The following is a 26,990-nucleotide window of genomic DNA, read 5'->3' on the forward strand; positions in this document are numbered from 1 at the left end:
TGAAGGTAGCAATAACCGACCAGCAATAGATTTTGCATATTTCTTGTGAAGTTAGCAATATATGTGCAAAAATATGCATATGAATGGATAAATTCTATTTGGGGGTGTTGTAACATTAAGCTCCTGGTAAGCGACTATTTTGGTGTGGGCGAAAGTTTTGGAGGCAAATGCGAGGATAAATTTACATAGAGGAAGGTTTAAAAGGGAGGAGTTTTATAAAACGTGAAATTTCTTGACTCAAGTTCCTGGTAAGCGAGTATTCTACGTGGGGGGAAATTTTCCTTGAGAGTGAAAATTTCGGAGGTAAATGTTTAGGGAAAAATTTACCTGGGCCACTTTTCTAAGCCTCTATTCCGATGCGACGTGGGCGAATTCTCCTGTGGGAGCGGGAATTTTGGAGGTAGATATTCCAGGGGATCAACTTAGTTGGGGCGAACGGGGGGCTGAACGTGAAATGTTCCTTGAAGTAAGTAAGTTCTGAACGAGCGCGTGTTGGGGATAAACTCAGAGAGTGAATTTGAGAAAAGGTTGCATTTTCGAATTTACAAGTTAGTCTTATGTCCACTGCTGCTGTAGAAAATTGCGCTTCTTTGAAAAATAATACTGAATTCTGAAGAAGATAGGTACATTAATTGTTTGAGGATTTGCTTGAAAGCTTTCGGGTGTTCTCTTGGAGTTGACCGTATTCAGAGCGTCCAAAAAGATTTAAATATTTTTTTCCTGTTACGATTTAAGGTCGATTTTCACTTGCGTTGCACTAAACTTGGCGACGTGACGAGATTCCGCGCTGCAAAGCGTCGCTAAAGATTTCACGTTTTTAAATTATTCACTACTGTTTACAACGCCATGCATTTCAAACCATGAAATCTTGATTTAGCGACGTAATGTTTCTTTTAGAGGTACGTCATCTTGGGATAGAATTTGAAAAAATGTTTCTAAAATCGGAAAGGGCAAACCAAAAATCTTACGTTTTGAGGGTGCTAAGAAAAGTTAAGTTTTGAGACTGAGCTCCTAAACGAAACCAAGAAAAAAATCGTTGTTTTGGTCCCCTCTACCGCTAACTTTATTTTCGTGCTTCATTAACACTTACATTTTACTTGGCACCTCATTTCTTGAAAAAGAAACTTTGAACTTAAAAAGTGGATTTGTTTTCAGTGAGAGGTTCAACTTTGTCGATTATTGACGATGCACAACACTGCTCTAAAATTTATTAGATTTACAATGTCAAGCTGCCATCTTTTTTAATGACGTTCCAAGAGTGAAACTTTTATAGCTCATTTGAGTGTTTTTCAATGGGTCACTAAGTTTAAAAATAGAATTAAAGAAGGAAGAGACGCTGAGTTGTTCCATTTGCTGATCTATCACAACAGGCGGCAATTTTAAGTTCATAACATTGCAATGGACCACTGATGAATTCCGAAGCAATTGACATTGGAAAAACAAATTCTAAGAATGGAATACTGGCTGACCAAGTTGAGTACACTACAATCGTCAGCACACAACATCTAAGCGAATAAAAAAATGAAAGGTAGTGGCCCCATAGGCTTCACAATTGAAGATCCGAACTGAAGGCAGCATGGTTAGTAGAAACTTAAAATAAGTACAAAACATGAAAAACTAAATTATGAGTGATTTATTAATTTAATCTAGACAAATAATTATTGCTTTGACATTATGACATTACAGTAATTGTTGATAAAGGTTTCTATAAGAAATGTTTGTTTAGCTTTTTATCTTAACATAGAAAAATTGTTTTTTTAAATGATAGTAAACGCGTTAAAGCCTATAATTCATTATTTGAAAGGCGGAGATACCACGTGTTAGTTAATTCATGGGTAGGCAACCTACCTTACAGCTATGTATTGTAAACACCGCGTAGGCGTTAACTAACACAGTCTTCGATCTCAATTTCAATGGAGGCGAACACCCATCAAATCAGACATAACACGCATAGGGAAGGAAATGAATATAAATTTAGGGGGTGCAAGTTTAATAAAAGAGACAGGTAAAGTTGAAAATGGGCAACTTTTCGTTTATAGCGCCTATATTTTATTAGATTTTCGTGCTTCACGCAATTCCTTTTAGAAAACTATAGATCGTACACGCGTGGTGGCATGATGGAGGAGTACATGAACCTTTAATGCGTTTCATCTATCGGGTCATTTTTAAATCTTAGATTGAATTGTGGGTGCAATCTAGTATAAAAGTAGTGACCCTTGCTCTCTCATCATAGTTATTTTGTTACATTTTTTTGGGAAGTTGTCTCTTTCGCAGTACTGTGCCCGTTTTGCATATGTGTAATCAACTTTGACCGAATTGGTCTGCTGAAATAGTCTTTGTGTGATTTATGGACCAGTTCTTGTTGGGATATGTGAACATTTTTATTTGTGTTATTTGTCCAACTATAAAAAAATTGTCCACACATAGCATTAATAGTTTTTTTGCGAAAAAAATACAAAATCGGTGTTAGGATGGCAATTGTGTGAAAATGCATTAGAAAGCTTAAGCAGATACCTACTAAGATAAACATGGGTTTTAATATTTTTATGAATGTTTAGTTCTCTGCTGGTGTATTTTTTTAATTTATCCAGTTCTTTAGACCTGAAAATTTTATCAATTTTTCTGAATCTACATTTCCTTTTTTTTGAATATTCAATTTCTTTGAATTTGCATTTTTTATTAGCTTAAAGTGTTGTATATGCACTAACCCATATAATTTAGCAATAACGGACCAGCAATAAATACGCAAAAATGAATAAACCCTAACTAGTGGTGTTTGGAGACCAATTATATCAAATGTTGGGATTGATATTAAATCCAAACATAACATCCTTTAAATAACGTCACTAAAAATGATACATATGGGCATATACATATTATTTTTTTTGGAAATAATTTTCATATTTGCTTCTCTTTCGGGAACAAGCAGATTCAAAATAAGAGTGTATGGACACCAAGTATATCAAATATTGCAATTGATATTAAATCTACACACATCATCCCTTAAATAACTCCAATAAAATGTATAGGTAGGGTTTATTTTTTTTAGAACTGAATAAATCCAAATTAGGGGTGTTTAGACACTAATTATATTAAATGTTGCAATTGCTCTACAGATAACATCCCCTAAATAGCACCACTAAACAGTGCCTATACACGAAGGCTTTATTTTTTGGTAAATAATTTTCAAACTTGGTTTTCTTTCTTAAGTCACTTAGTGGGGAGAAACATCCAAAGTAAGGGTGTTTGGAAACGAAGTAGGTATATCAAATATTGCGATTAATTTGAGAAATCGTCCCTAAAATAACTCCAGTAAAATTAGGCTTGTTTTATAAACTATTTTCAAAATTACACTATAATCATTAGAAAGAAACTTTTGTTATAGCTTATTATTGTAGATCATTCTTTTTGTTGTCTTGTTATTGAAATATTTTGACATCGAGCACCGTTGTGAAGGAAAATTTAGTCACAGTTCTGCCTGACGATGAGATCAAACCTTTCATCACTTCGGAAGAGGGTAGGTCTAGATCAGCTGTACCTGACGGCGGGGTTAAAACTTTCATTGCTTATATCTCGAGAACGGAACACACAAAGCGATTGTGATAGGGCTCAATCATCCAGGGCCATTGTTGGCCCCCACGGGTCCTAGTATCATTTAATTATCGAGCCTCCATGTTTGCGAATGTATCAGTCTTACCTTTTTTTAACTTTTCTGTATTGTGTGTGTGTGTGTGTGACACTTTTACCATCTATGGTGAGATGATTGTACTAACATTGAAACAGAAGCTCCCTCAGTGATTACTTGTTTAACAAAAAAATCAATAACTGGTGAATTAAATTTGATCAATAGCTTAGGTTTGTAGTACCTTGATAGATGGCACTTCCTTTTTAAGACTGTGCTCAAATTGCGCCAATTCAAAACAGGTGTGTTTTACAAAGGGGCCGTTATTTTATTGAGTTCAATATTAACGTTAGTTTGACATTTTAAAACAATTAGATTTCACAAGAAGTTCGTTAGTTTGTTACGACACATTCGTTATTGTACACAATTAGACAACGGCGTACAAAGTCGTTTTGTCACTCTCCAAATTGCGCTTGTATTTCGACATACATTACCATTGAATAAAAACACTATTTATTCAATGGTAATTACTATTCAATGACATTACCGAATCGGAGCGAAATGAAAACTTGAGATAAGTGCCTATATCGTAAAGTGGTTTTAAAATAAATAAATAAATAAAAGGTAAATAAGCAATGGTTTAATTTTAAGTGAAATCTGAGTGAGTAAATGTTAATTAAATACGTAAGTGTTAGTTTAAAATAAACTTGTTCTCTACACTCACACACTGGTCATTTCGACAAAAAGGGCATTTTTCAGAACTGGCATTTGGCAAAAGGCAATGCCTTATTTTTGAAATACAACTTACAAGCAAGGTTCAATACAAAATTCATTAATTTTTTTTATTGCTTTTATTATTTTTTATTTTCGTGACTATCCCATTCAAATTTGATTTTTTAATATGAAATTTTACGGTTTTTAAAATGATATATCTGTCCAATGATCTTTGCTCAATTTAAATCGTCGAAATTGCATCTTTGGTATGGACTTTCCTTTCCACTTGTCAAATTTGCATTTTACTAGTACTAAACACTATTTACTATAGGCTTCGTATAGATAATCATTTCAAAATCCCCATTGTCGCATAAACCGGTGTAAGGATATAACCAGTTTCATCAACCCTTAGCTCTTTGTTTAATCCTTCTCAAAATGAATATACCTAATTTGAACTAAGTCTTGACACGCAGGTAAATTTGTTTGTTTACACGTTTCAGGGATTAATCTTTAAAGTTTAAACTTGTCAGTTTTTCTTAGGACTAAGTAAATAAACTGATTTATATGCTTACGTATCTTGTTGCCTTTCCAATGTACCCTAATTTATTGACCGATTTAACCAATACTTGAGATGGTTGATTGATTGAGATGTTTCAGGGACCACTCTAAATTTCAAGTTTGACTAAAATCCGTTGTAGTTTTTGGGGTTTGGAAAATGTTAAACAAAATTAAGTAAATGTATAAATTACCATAAGATAGTCGGTTCCTGCACCTGCGTAATTATTTAAATTGAAAACAACTAAATCAATTAAAAACGGAATCCTTCAATATCAAAGATCCATTTCTTTTGGAATTTATACGATTTTAATAAATTTGACAACAAACACATAACCACGTTAAATATTCGAAAAAATCCTCCTGTTAAGGTACCTTTACACTATAATATATCTCACATGATTTTTTATATATGTTATATGATATTTACTACCAACATATTTTTCGTATGAGTTTCAATGTTTTACTTTACACTTGACAGGTTTTTCATATGACTTTAATACAAGAAGTTACGAAACCTATATAACTTCTCTAAATTAAAATGTTCCAAGATTGGGCTACTAGTTCAAAAGTTACAGCCCTTTGAATTTTCTTTCGAAATTGGTTTCCAGTCTATAACTTTTGATTGAGAAGTCTGATCGAAAAAGTACGAATTGTTTTGGATTCTACGCACCAAAATTAATAAGAAAAAGTGTTTTACCGAGAAATTTTGGTGCAGTCGATTTTTGGTAAAAAAGGAAGGTTATACATGCCTTTTTTTGAGGCTCGAAAAAAAAATTGTCTCAGATCGACCCGGAAAAAAAATTTTCTTATAGAACGTGGCCTGTAGAATCCATAATTTCAAACAGTTCCAAGATTGGGCTACTAGTTCAAAAGTTACAGCTAGGGAATGCAATCCCGCAGCAAAATCTCAATCCCGGTATTTGCGGGATCGTTAGATGTTAATCCCGCGGGAACCCGGTATTTTCGGGATCCCGCAAAATTTTAAATAAATTGGCAAATAAGCAATTTTGTGCGGTTAACTTCTGTATTAAAATAAATCGCTAATTATCACAATAAGTATTCAACAAAAAAGTACCTTCAGGCTAACTTAGAACTCAAAAAAATCGCCTGTAAAGCACAAATAGGCGAACTTCTAAAGTGCCTCAAAAATCATAGTACATTTTTAACGAAAAAAGTTTAACAATTATTTTAAAAATAATTTCTCCGTTATGCGTTTCATTAACAAAGCAAACAGAGTCGTCCCCTTGGTCGACATTAAGGATGAGTGTACCCTTATTTGAAAGATTACCCCAAACATTTGAAGGGTTAATTACCAATCAAGACACTATTTGACAATGTGTGTCTGAAAACACCACTACAACCAGACAACCAAATACCAATATACTCGTAAATATTTATTGCTCGATTTATTGTTTATGTAATTTATTCTTTCAACAGTAACTAATATACCTATAATCATTGATTATACACACCTATAATCAATGATATAATCAAAAGTTTACTGGTTTACTCAAATATTCAGCTTTTTCAGATAAGTACAACAGCAAAATGCGAAAAGTAACCATAAAAGGGCGGGATCACTTGGATATTTAAAATAAGTCATGTCATTTGTCATGCAGAAATAGAAACATCCCTATTCCACGATTTACGTATTATTTCCATATTATTTCCTTATGATTTGTCTTATGACAACCATAATACCAAAAATAGTATAGTGTAAACACAAATCTAAATGCTTGTTACTTATCATATGACAAACCACATGAGAAGTATGATAGTGTAAAGGTACCTTTAAAATTTGAGGGGCATTTTATATTACTTTTTGGCAACCGGTTTTAGCCCCTATTTCGACCCCTCCCGAGACCGAAAATCTCTGTTGCCAAAGCGAAATTTTTAATAATTAGAATTGAGTTACGTTTTGGGCTGGAAAGTACATTTGATGGGCACTCAATGTTTTTTTAGAATCTCCTTTACTAATGAGGCCTTTTTTGCTTACCGAAGCTCGCCATTCATTGAAGCTAAGGAGGTAGAGACTACAGAGCTCATGATTGTTGATTCTTGATATTCTTAAATCAATCCCTCATATGCAGCTATCAAGACACGGTGCGCGACGTTTTGGCGGACGTGACGTTACGTCGGCGATATTTATCGGCGAGCGGGCGGTTGTTTCGTATAATTAAAATTAAGCTTGAGTGCTGGCGACAAAATTCCGGACTCGTAGGTAATCCCAACGTCATCGATCCCTATGTGATCGATCGGATTAGGATTAGCTTGAGTATCTGCGACAAAATTTCGGACTCGTATAATCATGTCCGCTAAAGTTAGTAACTTATGTTTGGGCCTGAGAGGTTACTGCAGTAGTGCCAGTGTCTTGATTTATAACTACCCCTTGACGCACAATCTTTTGAAGTAAATCAATCCCGCGATGTTTTGCAATTGTAGACGATGCATTTACATGTCCAAGATTGTATGTTGCCATAACTCGCATGGTTGCCTCTTCATCTAAAATATCCCGGGTTCTTCTTGACCGTAGCAACAACCCATTCTTGATTGCAAGCGCTCTAAGGTATAGCTTTCCCAAACTCCATGTCGTATTCTTCTTGTTAACTTACGGAGACTTAAGATGATATCAATGTAAGTCTACCACAGAGTAAATGTTGAGTTGTAATTTTATATGATTATTTTGTAAGTAGGTATTAAGTATTTAGGGATAAATCACTTTGTTAGTCACGTAAGGAGTAGATGAAACGTCATGTTATCTTAGCACTTTTCGCGAATTCTGTCAGACAATCTCAATAGTTTCAGGAAAGGCCCTTCTGAGAAAGGTTCTCAGTAGGGATTGCAGTTTACTCAGTTCTTCAGAATTCAGTAATCCTGATGGACTTATTCAATAAGAACCCATTAACTTTAAGTCATTTTCTTTGTAGCACAGTTCGTAGTATTATTTATTTAGATCCAAATCAGTCACTTCAATTGTTAACAGAGTCTTTTTATGCAAGTTTTTGTCATATTAAAGTCCAGTCGTGTTTCAACTCTAATGTAAGTTACTTCAATAAAGGTTAACCATTTCATCAATTTGGTTTTAAGTAACTTAAAAAATCCTAAGTTTTTATTTTATCTATTTTATCTATTTTGCAAGAAAGATGAAAAATGGAAAACTGGAGAAATTAAATAATTCTGGGAAAATTTGTTCATGTAGACACTCCAGGAGCAATGGGTGCAGATGTCTCCAAAAGCCTTGTAAAATTAGCTTGTGGGCTCTCATTCTCTTTCCATAAGCTTTTCCGTCAAGAACTTTCGCCACGGCTCTTTCCGCGAGTAATCCACTCGCTAGCCACAAGTTTGATCAGCCAGTGAAATGCGTTTTTGCAGAATGATAACAGTATCCCATTGTAGACACCTTTCCTGTCAAATTAAGTCCAGCCAATTTTTGTTTAACTTTCTGATCTATAGAAATGTCCCTCTACCCTGGAATCCAACACTGCTTTTGGGATTTCTTCGTAGTTAAAAGGATTAGAAGCGTTATACTAGAATTCATCCACTGGCTCAGCGATCGTAGGTCAGTTGCAAGCTGTGGTTTCTGGTTGGTCAAATAAGGAACAAGGGGTAACAATTGTTTGTGTATTTGAAAAGTAGAGTGTCTTTTTGCATTATCTATAACACAGGGGGGCTATAATAACGTTCAATTTTTTAAAAAATCGCTATTTTAAATATCTCATTTCCGCTCGAGATTTCGCTTTGGCAACAGGCATTTTCGGACTTAATAATTTTGGTTTTTGATTTCTTAAATAATCCCTAATAATCGTAAGGGATAATTCGAGTAATCACCAGATAAATCTCTTAGGAACGAGTGATACTTGATCGCCTGTTTAAATTCAAAAATTCTGAAAGAAGTGTTGCCTTTATCAGTATCCTTAAAAGTGTTTTATTTTATTTTATTTTATTATCCCTCTCTTGTTTTGGGCCCTCAACAGGCATGCGCCCAATTACAGAGTGACCCGCATAATGCTATTTAGAGGTGCCTCTGCAGAAGGCAGTTGTTGTAGGGGGTTGGAATTTTTATTTTTCTATTACGAATTAAATTCTTCATCGCTTCTGTAGCAAGACGAAACCTTACATCGTATTAATATTAATTATCTTGTATGTATTAGATTATTATTTCACATTGTTTGTAACGAGGTAAACATGATTAAATTTCAAGTACAGATAATGAAATAAGGTATTTCAGTAAAATTTTATTATGTTTATTGAATTACTCCTCATAGTATTCACTGAATAGCAGCAGTAAAAATATCGAATCCGTTATTTTAAATGTGCCGGCACAGTAGCGTCCTACAGAACAGATGCCGCTATTTAAAAAATTTCCCTCCAAAACAGCTCGTATGATAATTGCGGTTTACGGATCAGAAAATTTGACACGGAAAATATGCGGGTACGTAAATGAAGTCGGATTTGCAGGTAAAATGAAGTTTATTTTTATCAGTGATGCGATCAGTGGACTTAATTGTTTTACTCGAATATTTTCGTAAGTATTCGTAATATAACGCCGGCTAGTTTTTCCCTCTCGAGAGAAACAACCGGTGTATTTCAGATTTCAGTGCAGTCTGTAAATTATGTTCATGGTTTTATGATAGTTCTTGTTAGTAGGGTTTTTGTGCGGTTTTTGCATATAGCTAGTAAATTATGTGACTGTTCCATCGGCGACATTTTTTGGTATTGTTGTTTGCGGGAAGCAGGTTTGTGTATTTTTAATTCTTTGTTGTGACTTTAACCCTCGCTTTAACCCCCAAGTCTCCGGCACCACGCGACGTTTATTTACACAATTTGAAAATAAACGTAACGTACCAAATTCTCCATAGGTAACATTCCTTTGCAAAAAGTAACCGCTATCCGTGTGCTTCCCAGTTGCAAAGAACGTACGTACTTCAAATATCACCTGCTCTTGAAATTTGAATGATTTTAATTTGGTCTTGTTTGCTTGACCCATGTTAAGGTTAGGAAGAGCATTTTAAACAAATTTAGGAATGAAACGCTCGTGGGCTAAACTCAAAAATAGGCTCAGTTCAAAAATGTTGTGTTATCCATACTTCCTTCGGCAATGAATGATAAAAATCTGTCGGAAGTGGAATGCAACCGAAGAACTTCGTACTATTAAAAGAACATCGTCACCGACAAATTTATATTCTATTTTTGGAGTAATTATTTTTAATAATGCAAAGACGCTCTACCGATTTTGGGTGATTACGCTACTAAAATTGATAGTATCGGCATGTAAAAAAATGCCAATAACTTCTTCGACTAAAGTTCCATACCCCAGGCGAAACGTGATCTTTTAGACACGTGTTTAATGTTATCCTCTTAAACCAAATGGAACATCCGTTCATAAAGCCTTTATGAAAACTGTTGTAATTTGTAATGGTGGTTCCAATACGAATTTTTACTCAGTTTTTTTACAATCGTCACTCCAATCGAGGTCAATGCCGCTCTTATTATTAGCAAATAATAGAAAATATCTAGTTTTTGTAAACGGGAACGTCTTCAAAAATGAACCGTGTTGCAAAACCTTTAATTGCTTGATTGCACGTTCTCATCCTTCTTTGATTTGTTGTTCAATGCCACAATTATATTTTTTAGGAGTACATAATATTTTTACGGTCCAGTTATAATTACTCAGACTTAATATTTTCGGTACTTGTAGCTCACGAAGCAAACATTTTTATGATTCATTGTAATTTTTTTAATGAATGTGTTTGTGGGCGGGTTATCTCGTTTGATACTGCACACCGTAAATCGTTAAAATTGCCAGTTTCGTATGCTCGAAAATCTAATAATGTTTGCTGACTGTAATGTTACGGATGAGGAAATTCCAAATTTTGATCTGGTTGCCAATTGAATGACATTTACTTTGCAGCAGCGATTTAAGCACGTTCGATATTTGAGAGTCTTTGGGGGCGATTTATTTAGTTGCGAAATTGTACTTATCACCAGTAGCAAGATGCACAGAATGTGTCCTTGTTACCTAGCTTTTCACGTTAATGATAAATGAATCATGTTGCAAAGTAGGTAATCTAAGATTAGGTGACAAGAATTGAATACGAAATGATGCAATAGAAAGAAGGAATTAAAATTAAATACCTACACATTATTTTTTATTGTTAATTATTTTCGCTTATCGCTAAAGCCCGTTTCAGAAAATTTTGACATTGATAGACAATATTTAGACGAAAACCATCTCCGAATCTAATCAACCTCTAATTTACTCCTATACCTATGCGCAAGACAAGGAATGATATACTTTAAACCGGGCTCTTTAAAGGCAAACTTGGTAAATTAGGCATGTTTTGTGATCGTTCTCGAGGAATAAGATGGGATAGATTAAGGGATTATATTTAGTTTATGCTGGAATTTTGTCTCTTAATATAACCAAGTGCCAAATTCTTGACAGAACAGCTTCCTAGTTCAAATCAGACATTGAAAAAAAGTCTTACATCGTTTATGCCTAATGCACACTGCCAAAATTTTAACAAAATCACCGTTTGGGGAAAAAAATATTTTAGTTTTTTAACTTTGACATTTTTTTCTCAGTTTTTTTGTAATTAAACCTGGAACAACTTTTGTAGGTTGTACACGGAAAAATAAGGCCTTCAAAATAATTTAAATAAAATTTAACTTTTGAAAAAAAAGTTCGATGCGGTTGCGGCGCTCTAAAAGTTTTTTTCAAAAATCTGGTCCATTATCCAAAGTTGAATAAAATTCGTCGAGCAGTTATCTCGGAACATTGCCAAGGTACGTACATACATACTGGTACCGGTATACAAGAAGCCGAGAGCGGGCTATGCCCGGATGATTCATTTAGGGTCTGTAGGGGAGGTCAATTGGCTCCGTGGCACACTAATCGGTGCAATTAATAGAATATGACTAGCGGTGAGTCTTCTTTCTTCTTCTTACGTACCGGTGCGGGTATGTACGCACGTACATACAGTACATATACACCAAAAATTGTATTCTGAAAAAGTTCCTTAAAATGATCTAAAACGTCAACATTTGATGCAATTTTAACATGTCCAAAAAAACGTTGATCGCAATAGCCGCATAGCTCAAGTAAGGGAGGTAAAGAGGAATTTTTATTGGAAAAACTTGATATACTTTAAAGGTGTTGAAGTAGATTAGGTTTTATGGTCGTTGTCGAGTATTAAGGGAAGGTAGGTTAAGGGATTGTGTTTGGTTTTAGTCTAAATTTTGTCTTTCAATATAAACAGTGGATCTCTGTTAGAAACGGCGTGAGACAAAGGCTAACATATTTTAAAGGGCATTTTGGAATTTTAAGGGTTAGGGTGGCTCACGTTTTGTGATATTATGGAGGGTTAAGGTAGGGTAATACCTTATACAGAAATAATTCTTCAAAGAAATTGAGCGGACCTCGGAATGGACTTTATAACACATGAAAGCATATTTAGTTTATTTATTCCTTGTTGTAGTAGCTGCATTAAGTTTTATTTTAGGCGAACGCTATAGAGGAAGGAATTTGGAAAGGGCTCTTAATTTCTTACGTGCCTATGGACATGGTTTTAAAATTTGAGTGAGTCCTTTTAAGGATACAGGGTGTCAAATGATAATATTGAAAAGTATATTCACGGGGACGAGGGGGATAATCCTCACGGAACTTTTTTTACTTATGTTTTTATTCTTTTTTTCAATTGCACCCGATGGGGCTAGTGTTAGTACTATATAGGTAAAAAAAGTCGCAATACACATTTGCCAAAACTTGCTTTTCTTACTCGCCACTGCAGAAATATGATATAATAATAATCTACTTTATTACCAAAAAGATCGATAAAGATATTCGGATATGGCAAAATATAGTGCAGAATAATAAAATTACAAATAAAAGTATCCAATGTTCTGTTTTCAACATACTCACATCTGTAGTTGCTCATCAAAAATCGGCGTTTTACTGATTCCCAATAAAATTGGCCAGTTTCTGGGATCAGCAGCAAATTTATTTTAGCGAGATCAACCAAACAATTGTATCGAGTTTAATTAACAAAATTACTCGAGCAAACCTGGTTTAAAATTGACCGAAGGTCAGTAGAATTATATTTCGAAATAAAAAAGATTCGCACGAGAGCTTAGAAGATAATATCCACCTTGCACGTTAAAAATAATGTATTATTAAACGAAATCAATAAAAATGCTGTACTCAAACGGAAGGAATATTTGGAAAAGGGTCTTCTTTCATCGTGCGGGGTAAATCTAACCCCTTTATACTGTGCTGCAAGTTTTTTTTATTTCAAAAAAGTAATTGTATGATCCTCTTCAATTTCAAACCACGTCTGATCTTGGCGTTTACCCGATATACAATCATTTGGTAGCTAGCCGCTGATACTCGAAAACTGGCAGCTACTGACTTCACACCGGTATAAACTATAAAGTGGATAGTGGATACTATTTATTAACTGGTGTGAAGTTAGTAGTCAAAGCTGTAGATGCCAGTTTTCGAGTGCCTTTTTTTCAAAACGATGAGCCCAAAGTTCCGTTTGTTTGTATTACAGCAGTGGCTTTTTACTTTCTCTTGGTTTTACTGAAATATGGGGATTTTTTTATGCATTACTCGCAAACGTATATTAATCAACTAAGACTATCTACGTAAGTATTATCCAATGATAAGATTTCGGCTGAATTTTTTTAGAAATGAGGTTTCGTAAGAAGTTGGTACGTCATTTCTTATAGATCGTGATGAACGAAACTTTTACTAAAATTAGTCTAGAATTGTGGGTAAGTCTATCACTATTCACTATAGTAAAGTAACTTTAGATGTATGGAAATGGAAATCTTGCAGAAGTTTCCATTAAAAAAAATGTGTGAGTTTTGGCAGTACAATTAGAATTAAGAACAGGACTTAATTTGATATCGGGGCGCTATTTTTGTTAATAGGATGGAATCAACAACTTTGCTTATAGTCTAGGCGATAGAGACTGTAAAATTGGCAAACTGGACATTTTGAGGTGGAAAAGAAAAAAATGGTGGAATATGTTCAGTTAGGTGTCAGAAACAACATATTAAAAATCCCACCCTCCAGACCCTGTGCTAAAGGCTCCAGCCACCCCACCATCCCCCAAAAACCGCGTTTTCGCTCTATCTCGCGATATCTCGCGATCTATGAGGTCTAGATGAAATATTTTTAGCTGAAAATATCTCCTCGTGAAATTTCTTACAAGGTAGATACTCAGAAGTTAGCCTAGGTACCTCTTAGCTTAGAAAATTCATAAAAGGAGGCGAAAATCATCATTTTCGTATTTTTTTGCGGTTTTTTGCAAATATATCGCGACCTTCAGGGCTAGATGAAATACGTTTAGCTGAAAATGCTCTTCGTGCAATTTCATACGATGTAGGTAACCGATGAGTTGGCGTAAAGTCACCTTTCATCTTCAACTTTCATGTTTGAGAAAATATTCATTGTAAAACAAAGTATTTCTATGTACCCTTTATTCACGTAAAAACAGTATTTTCATATCAAAATATTCACACATTCATTTATATCTCAACGTAGGTAATTATTCTCCTCTGCGGATTCCACTTCTTCAGGCTCTTCGACGTCCTCTAGTCTAGTGGTAGTGGGTCGCCTGAGATTACCGACTCGTAGTTCTCGTCTTCCGCTTTACCTGATGCATGGGTACCCTGAAGAGACGACGTGGCATTCAGGCACGATGCTCCCTGACACTGTACGCAGAGTTCGTTCTTCAGACCTACAACAAGAAGCATTATGTCAAAAAAATCTTTATAATTATGTATACGATTATAATATTCTCTCGTGTGTCCTAAGTGTCCGGTAGAGAAGGTTTACCTGATTTCCTGCAACTGTTTCAGAAAATCAGGTAAACCTTCTCTACCCGACACTTAGGAGTTAGGACACACGAGAGAATATTATATTCGTATACTTAATTATAAATTTTTTTTGACATAATACTTCTTGTTGTAGGTCTCAAGAACGAATTCTGCGTCCAGTGTCATGGAACATCGTGCCTAAATGGGACGTCATCGTTTCAGGGTGCCCATGCAGGTAAAGCGGAAGGCGAGGAGAACTACGAGTCGGTAATTTCAGAGGACCCACTAGCACTAGAGGACGTCGAAGACCCTGAAGAAGTGGAATCTGCAGAGGATAACGATTACGTTGAGGTATAAATGAATGTGTGAATATTTTGATATGAAAATACTGTTTTTACGTGAATAAATGGTACATAGAAATACTTTGTTTTACAATGAATATTTCCTCACACATGAAAGTTGAAGGTGAAAGGTGACTTTACGCCAACTCTTCAGTTACCTATCTCGTATGAAATTGCACGAAGAGCATTTTCAGCTAAACCTATATCATCTGGCCCTGAAGGTCGCGATATATTTGCAAAAAACCGCAAAAAAACACGAAAATTGATGATTTTCGCCTCCTTTTATGAATTTGCTAGGCTAAGAGGTACACCTAGGCTAACTTCTGAGTATCTTCCTTGCATAAAATTTCCCGAGAAATATTTTCAGCTAAAAATATTTCATATAGACCTCTTAGATCGCGAGATATCAGCCAAAAAGAGCGAAAACACGGTTTTTGGGGGATGGTTTAGCACAGAGTCTGGGGGGTGGGATTTTTAATATTTTGTTTCTGACACCTAACTGAACATATTCCACCATTTTTTTCTTTTCCACCTCAAAATGTCCAGTTAGATGTCTTTATCGCCTAGACTATAATTATGGTTTGCTTATATGTTTTTCTCGTAAAAATGGCGGTAACGGTTGAATTTTTTTACGAGCCCCTCGACGAGCCCCCATCTACAACTGAAAATATCTTCAACACGATTTTCCCCCTTTGAAAAACTTAAGAGGAAATAAAGTTCTTATTTAACTGCCAGTTTACGATTTTGTACGACTTTGGTCCATACGTTCTTGAAGCCTGAAGGAGCTTACCACTCTTCTGTCGCTATTTGGGTTTATTTACATTTCCGCAAGCCCACCCCTTACATTCAGCAGGTAAAATTTTGTGATAATGTACCTTGTATTTGACCTCCAATCCTCCAAATCTTACGAAAAAGTTAAATTCGTTCTGATGGTAAATGTTACTATAAGAGCCACTCATTGAATCATCCCCGTATTTTTTTCTGGACTTGTTATATACATTTCCATGAGTTCACCCCTTACACAACAACAGGTGAAATGTTTTTATAATCTACCCTGCATTTGAGCTCCAATTTGTTACGTAAAGTGTTAAATTCGTTCTTATGGTAAGTAACCACTCATTAAAATTTTGTGAATCCCATAACTGACACCCGTATTCTTAACTTTATGTAGATTTTCCCTTATAGATCAAATTTTGTGATAATCTACCCTGAATTTGAGCTCCAACTTTTACATAAAATAAGATCTTTTCGGGGGCTACCGCATTCCCTTTCGGTACCCACTTTCGACGTCTCATTAACTCGCAATTCGCGTTTGAAATTTGGACTCCACCATCAGTAAGATCTTGTCGGGGACTCCCTTTGTCTGTCCCCATTTTCGATGTCCCGTTTACCCTCAATTCGTTACAAATAAATTTGCAAAAATGCGCCAAAAAGGCACTGTGAATGTTGAATCGATTAGGCTCAACTGTTAGCATTGCATATTATATCGCTAAAGTTTGAATGCAATGGTTCATAACTACCCCTTAAATTCCAACAAGTAAAATGTTGTGATAATCTACTCTGTATTTGAGTTCCATTGGAGATTAAACAAAATTATTTTACGTCAAAATTGGAGCTGAAATGCAATGTAGATGATCGCAAAATTTTACCACTGAATTGGCTTTAGATTTACCGAATGGGGGTGTTCTAAAAAACGTTTGCTTGCGTTGATGGCAAGCTGAAAGCATGTAGCCAGATCCTCGGTGAGATTTTGACGATAGTTTTTTTATTTAGCTAATGGAACTATCCATACTGGGCTGAAAAATAATAAGAATTAGGTAAACAATTGAGCCTAATTTAAATAATGTAATATCGAAATATTTTTGCGCAACTTCATATAAATATCAACATCTCACGATGCAATTTGTTTAAATACACACAAAGAAATCCAGTTTCGTAGAACCTATTTCTCCATAAATGATAAAAATGGTTAGAAACGTTTGAAATGTAATGGAAAGGACAACGATGGTTGTTACACACGGCGACCACAATGTTCTTTTAATTGACGACATAAGGTTTAATGAATAATAAAGTTAATTAAACTATGTTTGCCCTATCTGTAAATTGCAACGTTTCACTTTTCAGTAGTGGCAAGTTTTTGTGAGTGAATTGAAAAGTAGTGTCAAAAGCTTCGTAGTAAAGAAAAATACGAGGAAAAATAATTAAAACGTGAACTTATTGTTCTTTCGTTTCGTAATTAGATTTGGTTTCAACTTGTCTTAAACCATAAAATTGTAATACTATAGTTTGTGAAAGTTTATTTGCTTTGGCCAACCTTGAAAGGCGTCGATTGATTTACGCTAAATTTAGGGGTGGTTTAATTTTAATCTTTATCGACGAGTGGCGTCAATTTCTACGTGTTTTTTTCGTACTTTGTGTCGCAGTGGTAAATTAGAATTATAATCGTGCAAGTTAATTAAACGTCTGGTGGTGTCTCCGCATTGCTGCAGCTGCTAAAAACAGTAACTCATTTAGTTTTTTTTAGTTTGAACAGCTCATGCTGCTCACAATTGGCCGAATCTATAAAACTGTATAAACAGGAAAGTAAATTTGTCTCAGTCTGTGTAAACCCACAAGAACGTCTTTATTTTCATCTTGAGATCCCCAACACCAAAATTATTAATGCTCATGAGATCACTGCATTGACACACAGGAAGCGTTTGCCACCAATAAGCTTTATTATTACTTATATTATTTTTGCTATGCGGTCATTCAACGAAATCGTCCACATCCTCGTTTTCCGTTTAAATTAAAGCAACTTAAAACATGTACGCTCTTTACTTATTTTTAGAGTTACGCTACTTTGTAAACAGACGTTAATCTTCACTTTTTCTCCTACCTTCGAAAAACCTTCAAGAGAAATTTAACCGGCGAAGTTTCATAAAATCACCACGTGCCAAATTAGTATGACCTCGGTGCTGTTGTAATGTAAAACGCGCTTTTTTACAAATTCCGGAAACGGAAATAGAACTTTTTCGAGAGTTTAATTACAAAAATCATTTACTCGATTATGAAACGCGCTGGTTTGTCGAACGGGAAAACCGTTATTGCGATAGTTCAGTGGTACCGTAGTTCCTTCATTACTGTGGGTGACGAGGTTTTATTCATCACATCAATTGATATGTGAAGATTGGTTAACTCTACCATTGAATAAAAACACTATAAGAAGCCTAACGCTTATGGAAGAAAGCGCGACAAATCTCACAAATCCCCTTGCACCCGCATTGGTTGGGACCGCCGAACTCTCTTTGCGGTAAATAGGAGGAAAGCAAATTCTCATTCTTCTCAGTTCAAGAATCGACTCTATTGACAGTGTTCCCATTATATTCTCAGTTCAAACTCTGTCGCGCTTTATTTCCACGGGGTTAGGCTTCTTATAGTGTTTTTATTCAATGACTCTACAGAATACACCCGCTCCCAAACTTGGTCAGATCAGATGTAGGCTTTTCTTTTTTTGATTCGAATAGCCGCTACTTATGTGGTTCGCGACTTCTTCCTTCTTTTTTATTCAAATCAGATAGATGCAAAGAGGGATTTTGACCCGAACGTTTGAAGGGTGCAAATGTAGCCCTCTTTTTTTAAGGCAAACTTCTGAACTAAAATGAGAACGGTCCGCTTCCAGAAAATTCAATGCAGGTTAATTCGTCTCGATAAACTCGTTCACCCTCTTCACAATCTTTATTTTCCAAAGAAACTCATTCTCAAAGAAAACTTGTCCTTTGGCTTTTTCGCTATCCAATACAATTCAGGGATCGGAACTTACGAGAAACTGACATACAATGCAAATGTAGCATATTACGGGATAGAGGTTTCCGTGCGAGACATTTGCGGGCAATGTACCGCATATTCAGACTGACTACAAGAAATCGTCTTTTGGCGAGTAACTTTTTGACCTTTAGACCCAGAGGGAGGATTGTCCAATATGACCTTCTTTACACTCTTATGATGTCCCCGCCAGGGGATGCCATAGGATCCGGTGAAAGTGGAGAAATGAGTCTTTCGCAGATATCTGGAAAACTATAGCAGCCCTTCCGTATTCCGCGAATACGGTTCCCTCTCCAGCATAACTCCGCGTGTGGTGCAATTAGATTTTTGCACTTTGCGTAAAAGAAGCGAAGTCGAGGAGCGCAAGTATATTGTCCCGAATATTCACTATCCGATAGTGTATTTTCCGCCGTCCTACGATAAAAGAAACCGCGGGGAAAGTTCATACATGTTTCTTCGCACGTTACCACGACCAAGCTCTTCGCAAGGGAAAAGCGCAAATCTGACAGCATCGCCGAGGGGTGGAGATAATCTGTTGTAGAGGGTAATTAATGTAATTGTGAATATAGTTTTATTATACTTCACATGATATCGGTTTCCATCTGGACCAGAATACCTTATACATGATCTAAGAAGGGGTGGGGAGATTTGTTATAGAGAGAAAGTGATGTATATAATTTGTTTTATATGAGAACGTCTGCCGTTGTGTCGCATTATAGAGTGTAAGTTTTAAGAAAGTTTTTAAGATCTTTTCTCGAACATTAATTTCGCATCTTTTATCCCTCTGGTGACCGTTGTCGTTATACGGATATTGACAGAAGTAATTTATTTTATTTATTTATTTTTATTTTTGGTGTTTAACGATCGCCTATTACGTAAAATCGAGGGTAAAACTCTGCAGCATTATTATCATTACTTTTGTCATTGACTGAACTCTAGCTTTAGCCACTTTAGCCACATATTTCTAGTGTACAAGAAAGAATTCATGAATGAGCACTTATTGTTGAGAAAATGCATTCATCTACGCACGCGCATTTGAAAATTGTGATCATAGATACTTTCAATAAACGTAAAGGTACTGTATAACTAACTGTACCATATTTAATCAAATTTAAATTCTCGTGAGATGGTGGTTTTTAAACCCCTATTACATATATTATACCTGTAATCAAGTATAAGTTATCTTCTATCAATATCTGTATTTGTACAGGATTGAACACGTACTTTATACAAACTGGTATATACTTTACTTATGATCTTTTCTTAAGATCTGTGCATATATCATAAGAATCGGTGAATGGGGTTTGTTCATGTCCAGACGAACTTGAAGGTAGTTTACCGGTCACTTCTAATAAAAGTAAAATTATACTCGTTGGAGGTCACGTATTAAAGATACGCTTTGGCGACTCGTGCGATTGCGACGATTTTAACAGCTGTTTATGTTTTTCTGCTGGATGTAGTGCAGTAAAACGTGGTTTTGCACCTGGCAAATTGCCCATATTAATGCGAAACTTTGAACCGTGAATGGGGTTTCTTAACGTTCAGTACGTGTTCATAAAGAGTGCCGTTGACTTTCTTCAATTCATTAGGTAGTTACAATGTACTTGAATTCTCATCGGTCGCAATACTTGTAATTAATTTACAGTTTTTTGTTTTAAAATATTTATGTTCTATATTGTGATATTGGGTTGAAAGATACCTTTACCGCGCGCACAATGCGAAAACCAAACTATTGAGTACCTCAAAGTTTACTATTAAATCCAACAGCTTCACTTGAATATATGCGGTTGGTTCATTTATTTTGAAAATTTCGATGCACACAATTTCCCTAATCCAGAAAGTGAACCAATCCCACTCGAAAACTGCACAACTTATTCCCCACATTTAATATTAATCGATATCGCCGAAACACGCCATAATGCAAACATATTTATCAGATTACTTTATCACAAAATGAGGTCTGTTTTATTGATTTTGAATGTTAACATATGGCGTTTAATGTTAAATTTTTATAAACTCTACACGGTGTCAAGAGTGAGCTAACATCAATTTTATTGGAATTTGTGTTGATTACTTTTTAGGCTCTCCGTTCTAGGGCGGAAAACACCACAATGGCTAATTTTTGTAATTTGGTTCAAACTCGGATTCATACGTTAGTATTTAAATCTCGATTTAAATGTTTCTGTTTTATACATACAATGCGTCCATATTTCGATACCCACCATTAGTATCTTAGTTATTAGAAGAGACCGAAGCATACCTTTGTAAAATTCTGGTCTCAAATATCATTTTAAACTCGATCTCACATTTTTGTTTTCAAGGTATTGGAGAAACAAACCGAACGATTTCTGGCAACACCCAGAAAACAATCTGTAACGTATGCACAACCAAACAAGACAAACGCTGGAATCAAACTGTTTATTTTAAAACAATACAAGATTACAATGCAGTATTGCACCAATCAACCCCAACGAGCAATTTACAATGTTGCCACCCATGAATAATAAAAGCTAGCGCGAAAACTCATGAAAATCGGGGTTGTTTATTGACACCGGAAGCTTTGTCTTACAAAGTATCTTAATTATTTAATAATTAATCATGTGTAAGCGAGCGTGTAAGTTAAAACAATCAGAAATTAACGTTTTTCTCGGAAATTTCAAAAATGAGTCTGTGCAATCTTTCTCTCTCTTAAATCAACAATCCCTAGGATTGGTCTGTGGCAGTTCCCCATCTTTTGCAATCTTCAGATTTTCTTTTTATGTTCAAGAATATGGTTCCAATCAGTTCAACCGTTTATCCGGAAATGAGAGTACAGATCGACAGACAGACCGACATCATTGCGATTTTGTTTGATTCGGATTTCTGGTGCTTCAGAACGTGTATTTCCGTCATTTTTACCCCAATGCCACACCTCCCGTACTAGCTTGCGGGGTGGTCAAAAATAAGACGGAATTTAAATTCGAAAATTCTTTTTCGAGGTTAAATTTCACCATCAGTAAGGGATGATTGGTTGGGGATTATCAACAAATGTATACTTATAAAGTATGGCATGGCGTTTCAAAGATGAATCATTTTAACAAACCATTAGTGCTTTTTTCTCAGTTCTCTAACGAGGTGTCGGAACTCAAAAAGCCGCCAGATTTGATAATTATTAAAAAAAAAGTAAAGCATGTGTGGGCATCATTTAAGGGATGATGAGTGTAGATTTGATACTATTGGTGTCCAAACACCTCTAAATAGGTCCGATATCCATATCTTTACTTATTTCTCGAGTTATTTCTTGCTGATGTATCGTTATTGCTAACTTCACTAGAAATATGCAAAATCTATTACTGGTTGATGGTTATTGCTAACTTCACACGGGTAAAAGAAATAGGTTTCACTCCAAAAATAAACCAAAAATTGAACGTGTGCAATTGCGGAAGATTTTTTTTTAAATTTAATTTAATTAAGGCTATTCGGGATCTAGCCCATGGGCCTTATTATCTGATTGGTTTGAATGTTTATTTTATCGCGAATAAGATGGGATTTCAGGAATATGATGTATTATGAAATATAAAGGGCCAAGTTGAAAAAAGTTGTTGGGCACTTATATTGAAAGTGTCGAACGTTTCACAATCGTTCCTTTGACTGTCAACGAGATCGTACCAAATTTCGGCAAAAAAACCAATCCCAATCTAAGCTTGAGTAGAGAAATGAAAGGTCGGACATTTACACAATCAGTCGTTTGAAATTCGCGTGAGAAAAGGAAACGGTGAAATTTCAATCGGTTGTTAGCGAAAGAATCGTTTATGTTTTATAAAACTCTAAGTGAAGTTATTAAATTTAAAAGGAAGACACAATTACTGTGGCCCACATCTAAACAATTAGTCGTATTATGGCTCACGGATAGTGGCTCTGGCACCCAGTAGTGCTCTTTTGGGTTTTTTTTTTGTTTGAGTGATGCTCCATTCGTTCAACATTTATAATTGTGGTAAGTAAATTATTTAATCGTATTTAGTAGAGCTCGAAAAAGTTTTGTTTATGATCTGGATTTGTTCTTCGAGGCCTGGAGTTCATAGAACACATTCTTTGTTTGTAATTGAATTAATTGCGTCTAAGGAAATGAAGATTACATGGACTAATACTTAAATGAAAACCTATAAAAGGTTAATTATAACATTAATATCTTATTACGAGTGCAAATGTAATCATTTGATCACCTGTAGTGTTTACACAAAAGACAAAAACAATTTATTAATATATTATAGTAGCGCTAAAAACTAATTATTTTACGCACTAATAAGTAATTTCATTTCGATCTTAGTGGAGCTTTATATGTGCCACGATGTTGTGCGTTCATTACACATACAGTGATAATTAGAACTAATGAACAGGTAATTTCTCTAAATTTACTTTCTACCCGTGTTCCTTAAATCGTACACTTTTTTTATTTGCCCATTAGTTTCACTTTCGTTGAAAAATTTCTATTTTGGTGACATAGGCGTATTGATTTTATATCTGCGTTATAATTGATGTGTAATCCTAATTGACCCAGATTACGATCCGTAAAGCGCAATTTTTGGAGTATCAGTGGTTAGAATGGTCGGCCGTTAAGATTATACGTCTTCTGCTAATTACTAACCAAACGGCCGCATATTAAAAAGGTAATCATTTTTCTGTCTACTGCACGATCAATTACTTTGTTTATTCCAAAACTTTCTCATTCTTTCCTAAATATTTCCTAATTATTTTTCATTCTGTTTTAACAATTTAGTGTACATAAAGTTACATGTTTCGTATTTTGCCGTTTTTCAGGTTGGAAAAAGAAAATGGTTTCTTATTTTTTAAGCAACTGCAAATTCAGGCTTTGTCGCTTTTTTCTCGTTAATTAGGGAAAGGAAATGGTTTTGTTGGTACCGCATATTGTCTTACTATAAATTACTTTCCCAAAAAGTGGGCGCGTTATCTAGGGGTGGAAATTTTGGAAATAGATTTCCAGAATCAGAAACGACATACCAAAAGACCTGGGCAAACAAATATGGGGGAGGTTTAAAGTCATTTTACAATTTGATTTATTCAACTCCATTTTGGAGTATTTATCGACATGGGCATTAACAACGGTTATTTATTTGCGCATTCTGTATGCTTACTTATCAGCGCACTGCTGAATTCCAAGTTAGCGGTGCGAAACATATTCCGGACTCAATGATACTTGGTATCTTAGTATTTTGGACATTACAAAACCAAACTTAGTTTTTAAAATTTAAAAAAAACTGCTTTTGGTCTTCATTCGATGCACGAGGCAAGCATTCTTCTGTTGATTTTGATACTAAAATGCGAATAACACTTCGCCGTCTAAAAAAACAATATTGTTAAAGACATAAAAAGTATACCCACCAAATGCAATGATGTTCTGGCCATTTTTGAGATTTGCATTCGTTACTTTCCTGTTGGAAAACCGCCACATCAAACTGTGTCGAGATCAGAATGACGGGGTGCACCATTTTGGAGTTGGAATATTAATAAACGAAAGAAAGCGTATGTGCGTATACTAAAAATAAAAGTCAAAAGTACAATCCTTGTATCTTATGGTTTTTGAGATCAAAATTAGAGAAGAAACCTAAAAAGTTTGAAACTTTGTTTATGTCGAGATTTAATCCTCTCTACAATGGTTTTTTTGACATAACTTAATTATCACGCCCTGCATTGTTCACTTACCCGCTGTCGATATTACGATATAAATTAATTTGTCCATATAAAAAAAAACTAATTAATTTTCTCATTTCAAAAACATGTGCGAATGACAAGAAACATTTTGCATACGTAGATTAGTATCTGGTACAGGGTGTGTCGATAGGAAAAATTTTTTAGCCGTAGGAATATTGGGAAACGGTTTTCAGATTCTCCACATGCTTTCCAAGAGACTTCGATTGTCAACTAGAAAACCTGGCAATAACTTTTATCCGTAGGAATCGAGGTAGGAATATTAGGATTTTACATTTTCGTCTCCTTTTCCAAGAAACTTCAATGGCGATTTACCGTTTTCACCTATCTTAAACAATAACGTGATAACCACGCATTTTCAAAAAATGGCTCAATTCGTCTTCCACAAAAAAGGATATTAAATACTTTTTTGGGGAATGATCGCTGCAACTGAGCAAGTTTCATGTTTGAGTTTTGGATAATCAAGGATCAAACTGCGAAAAGTGTATTCCGCTTCATGTAAATCTTGTACGATACGTTTGTATCTTGTTATTTTATTTTATTTATTTATTTTATTTCGTATCTCATAAGATTTGAATCATTGAACAGTTCGCTATCCTTAAAGGATCTTTTATATTTTTCTGGTACGAATTTACTGATTTTACTAATAACGTCTTCGTCTCGTGAATTCGCCATGGCGATTCACAAAAATTTGCAAAAGCATTAGGGTTGACAAGTATCAACAAAACTGTATAGCTCTTTAAAAATAAGGGTTCGTCAATTCGGAACTTTTTGTTTAAAGTTTTCCGGAGTGAATAAAGCGTATTTTATCAACTACTTGTTGCCGATTTGAAATTAATTTGCCTATAAATCGAGACTAGTTAAAGACTAATTTGTACGCACAAATTTAGAATTTGTACCCGCGTAGTGTAACCAGAAAACTGATTTTTAAAGTGGGGGTACTACCTTGTTTAGTCTTTATTTCATTTTTGCATACTAAGAGCTTAATTTGCACCTCCCCTTAAATCGGTGCTCCGACTAAACTACGCGGGTACAAATTAGTTTTTAATTAGTGCTAAATTATGGGCACAGTAATTTCAAACTAGGGAGAAATGGGGTACCATTCAGGATATTTTCATGCGATTTACTTGTATTACTAACATCTGCAGTTTAAACTTCTCCAAAATTCTTTCTTCTATTCTATTAGCTCTATTTTCTTAATGAAATATGTTGATCATTATTATTTTATTTCCGAATTACCCTTTTTCTTGTAATTTATTCTCACAATAAACAATTAACTGTTGATCGCTCTTTCTGAAAATTTTACTTGTACTTTTACTACGGTGCATAATAAAAATGTATGGACTTTCTATCTTTAAAAGCATTAGTTTACGTTAGATGCAATGTAAGAGAGACGTCAAGTTTAAACACAATTCTATTGATTTTTGTGATGTTTTGTGACGGACATCGCGATCGCGCTTTTGATTACAAACGCAGAGTAGACAGCAAGAAATACAAAGAAATTTTCACGTAGTCGTCCGCAATGAGTATTATTCCTAAATAGATTGACATGAGATTTTTATTTTTATCTCTTTTGGAAATAACGTTTGCATAGTACACGGTTTGATGGTTTAGAAATGTTAATATCTTAAAATTAATTTTATTATTTGTATATTGTGTGAATGTGTTTTTTTGTTTCGATTTGCAAAGTCATTTTGTTATTTACCACAATGACTTCGTTGCGAATGACCCTTCTGCCAGAGGTCAAGAATATCGGTACGCATTCATTATTTTCTTTGGTTATTATAGGTTAATTTACCTATTGAAGCTTCATAATGGGCGATCAGATTACACTTCTTATTAGAGAGCGAAACGCAATGACCTGGGGGCAAGTCGGTACAACTGAGTTAATTATACCGCGCGCACCGAATGATACATTGATCTGCAATTGTATATAAAAGTGGGTAAAGTTGTAAAATGTCGAAGCAAACGGTACCATTAAACTTTAATTGCTTATCCTTGTGAAGTAAACGCGTATGTAATTAAAACTGATTACCATGGTCCAGACTGTCTTTAAAGTGTTCCTATCCTATCTTGCGCAACAGTAGAAAAAATACGAAAAGGATGATCTGTTGCGGGGGTGTAACTACTACTGTCGTAAAACACGTTTTGTAAACGGGGCGATGATTTTGCTAGAGTGAAAGTGAAGGCCGGTCCGCATTAATAAGATCTTCGTTTATACATGGCTTGCAAATGCAAATTTTCGTGGGATGGTTACGGTTTTTTACAAATGCAAATGATAATTGTGCAGTGAAGAAGACTTTGAAATCCTTTTACCGCACCTCGACGGCATTACAAATATTAGCTTTGCGAGACTTGTGTGGGCACCACCAACGTGCTTTCCCATTCATAGTTCACGCGAAAAATGTGCAGTTCATGGT

The 26,990-nt window shown here is 35.1% G+C and overlaps 1 protein-coding gene across 3 annotated transcripts in view; it reads left to right on the forward strand.

Annotated features, from left to right (window-relative positions):
* The window catches only part of LOC116173581, a 147,738-nt gene that overhangs the window by 77,675 nt on the left and 43,073 nt on the right, over positions 1-26,990 (forward strand). The window contains exon 1 of one of the 3 annotated variants that reach the window (XM_031491185.1): positions 9,306-9,326. The exons of the other annotated variants lie outside the window; for them this stretch is intronic. Coding sequence (XP_031347045.1) covers positions 9,321-9,326 — 6 coding nt within the window. The 5' untranslated portion in view covers positions 9,306-9,320. Of the gene's footprint in view, positions 1-9,305; positions 9,327-26,990 lie in introns of those variants that run through there. 3 annotated transcript variants of the gene reach the window in all.

The sequence above is a fragment of the Photinus pyralis genome, unplaced genomic scaffold (genome assembly GCF_008802855.1).
Source record: "Photinus pyralis isolate 1611_PpyrPB1 unplaced genomic scaffold, Ppyr1.3 Ppyr1.4_LG6, whole genome shotgun sequence".
NCBI classification, from domain to species: domain Eukaryota; kingdom Metazoa; phylum Arthropoda; class Insecta; order Coleoptera; family Lampyridae; genus Photinus; species Photinus pyralis.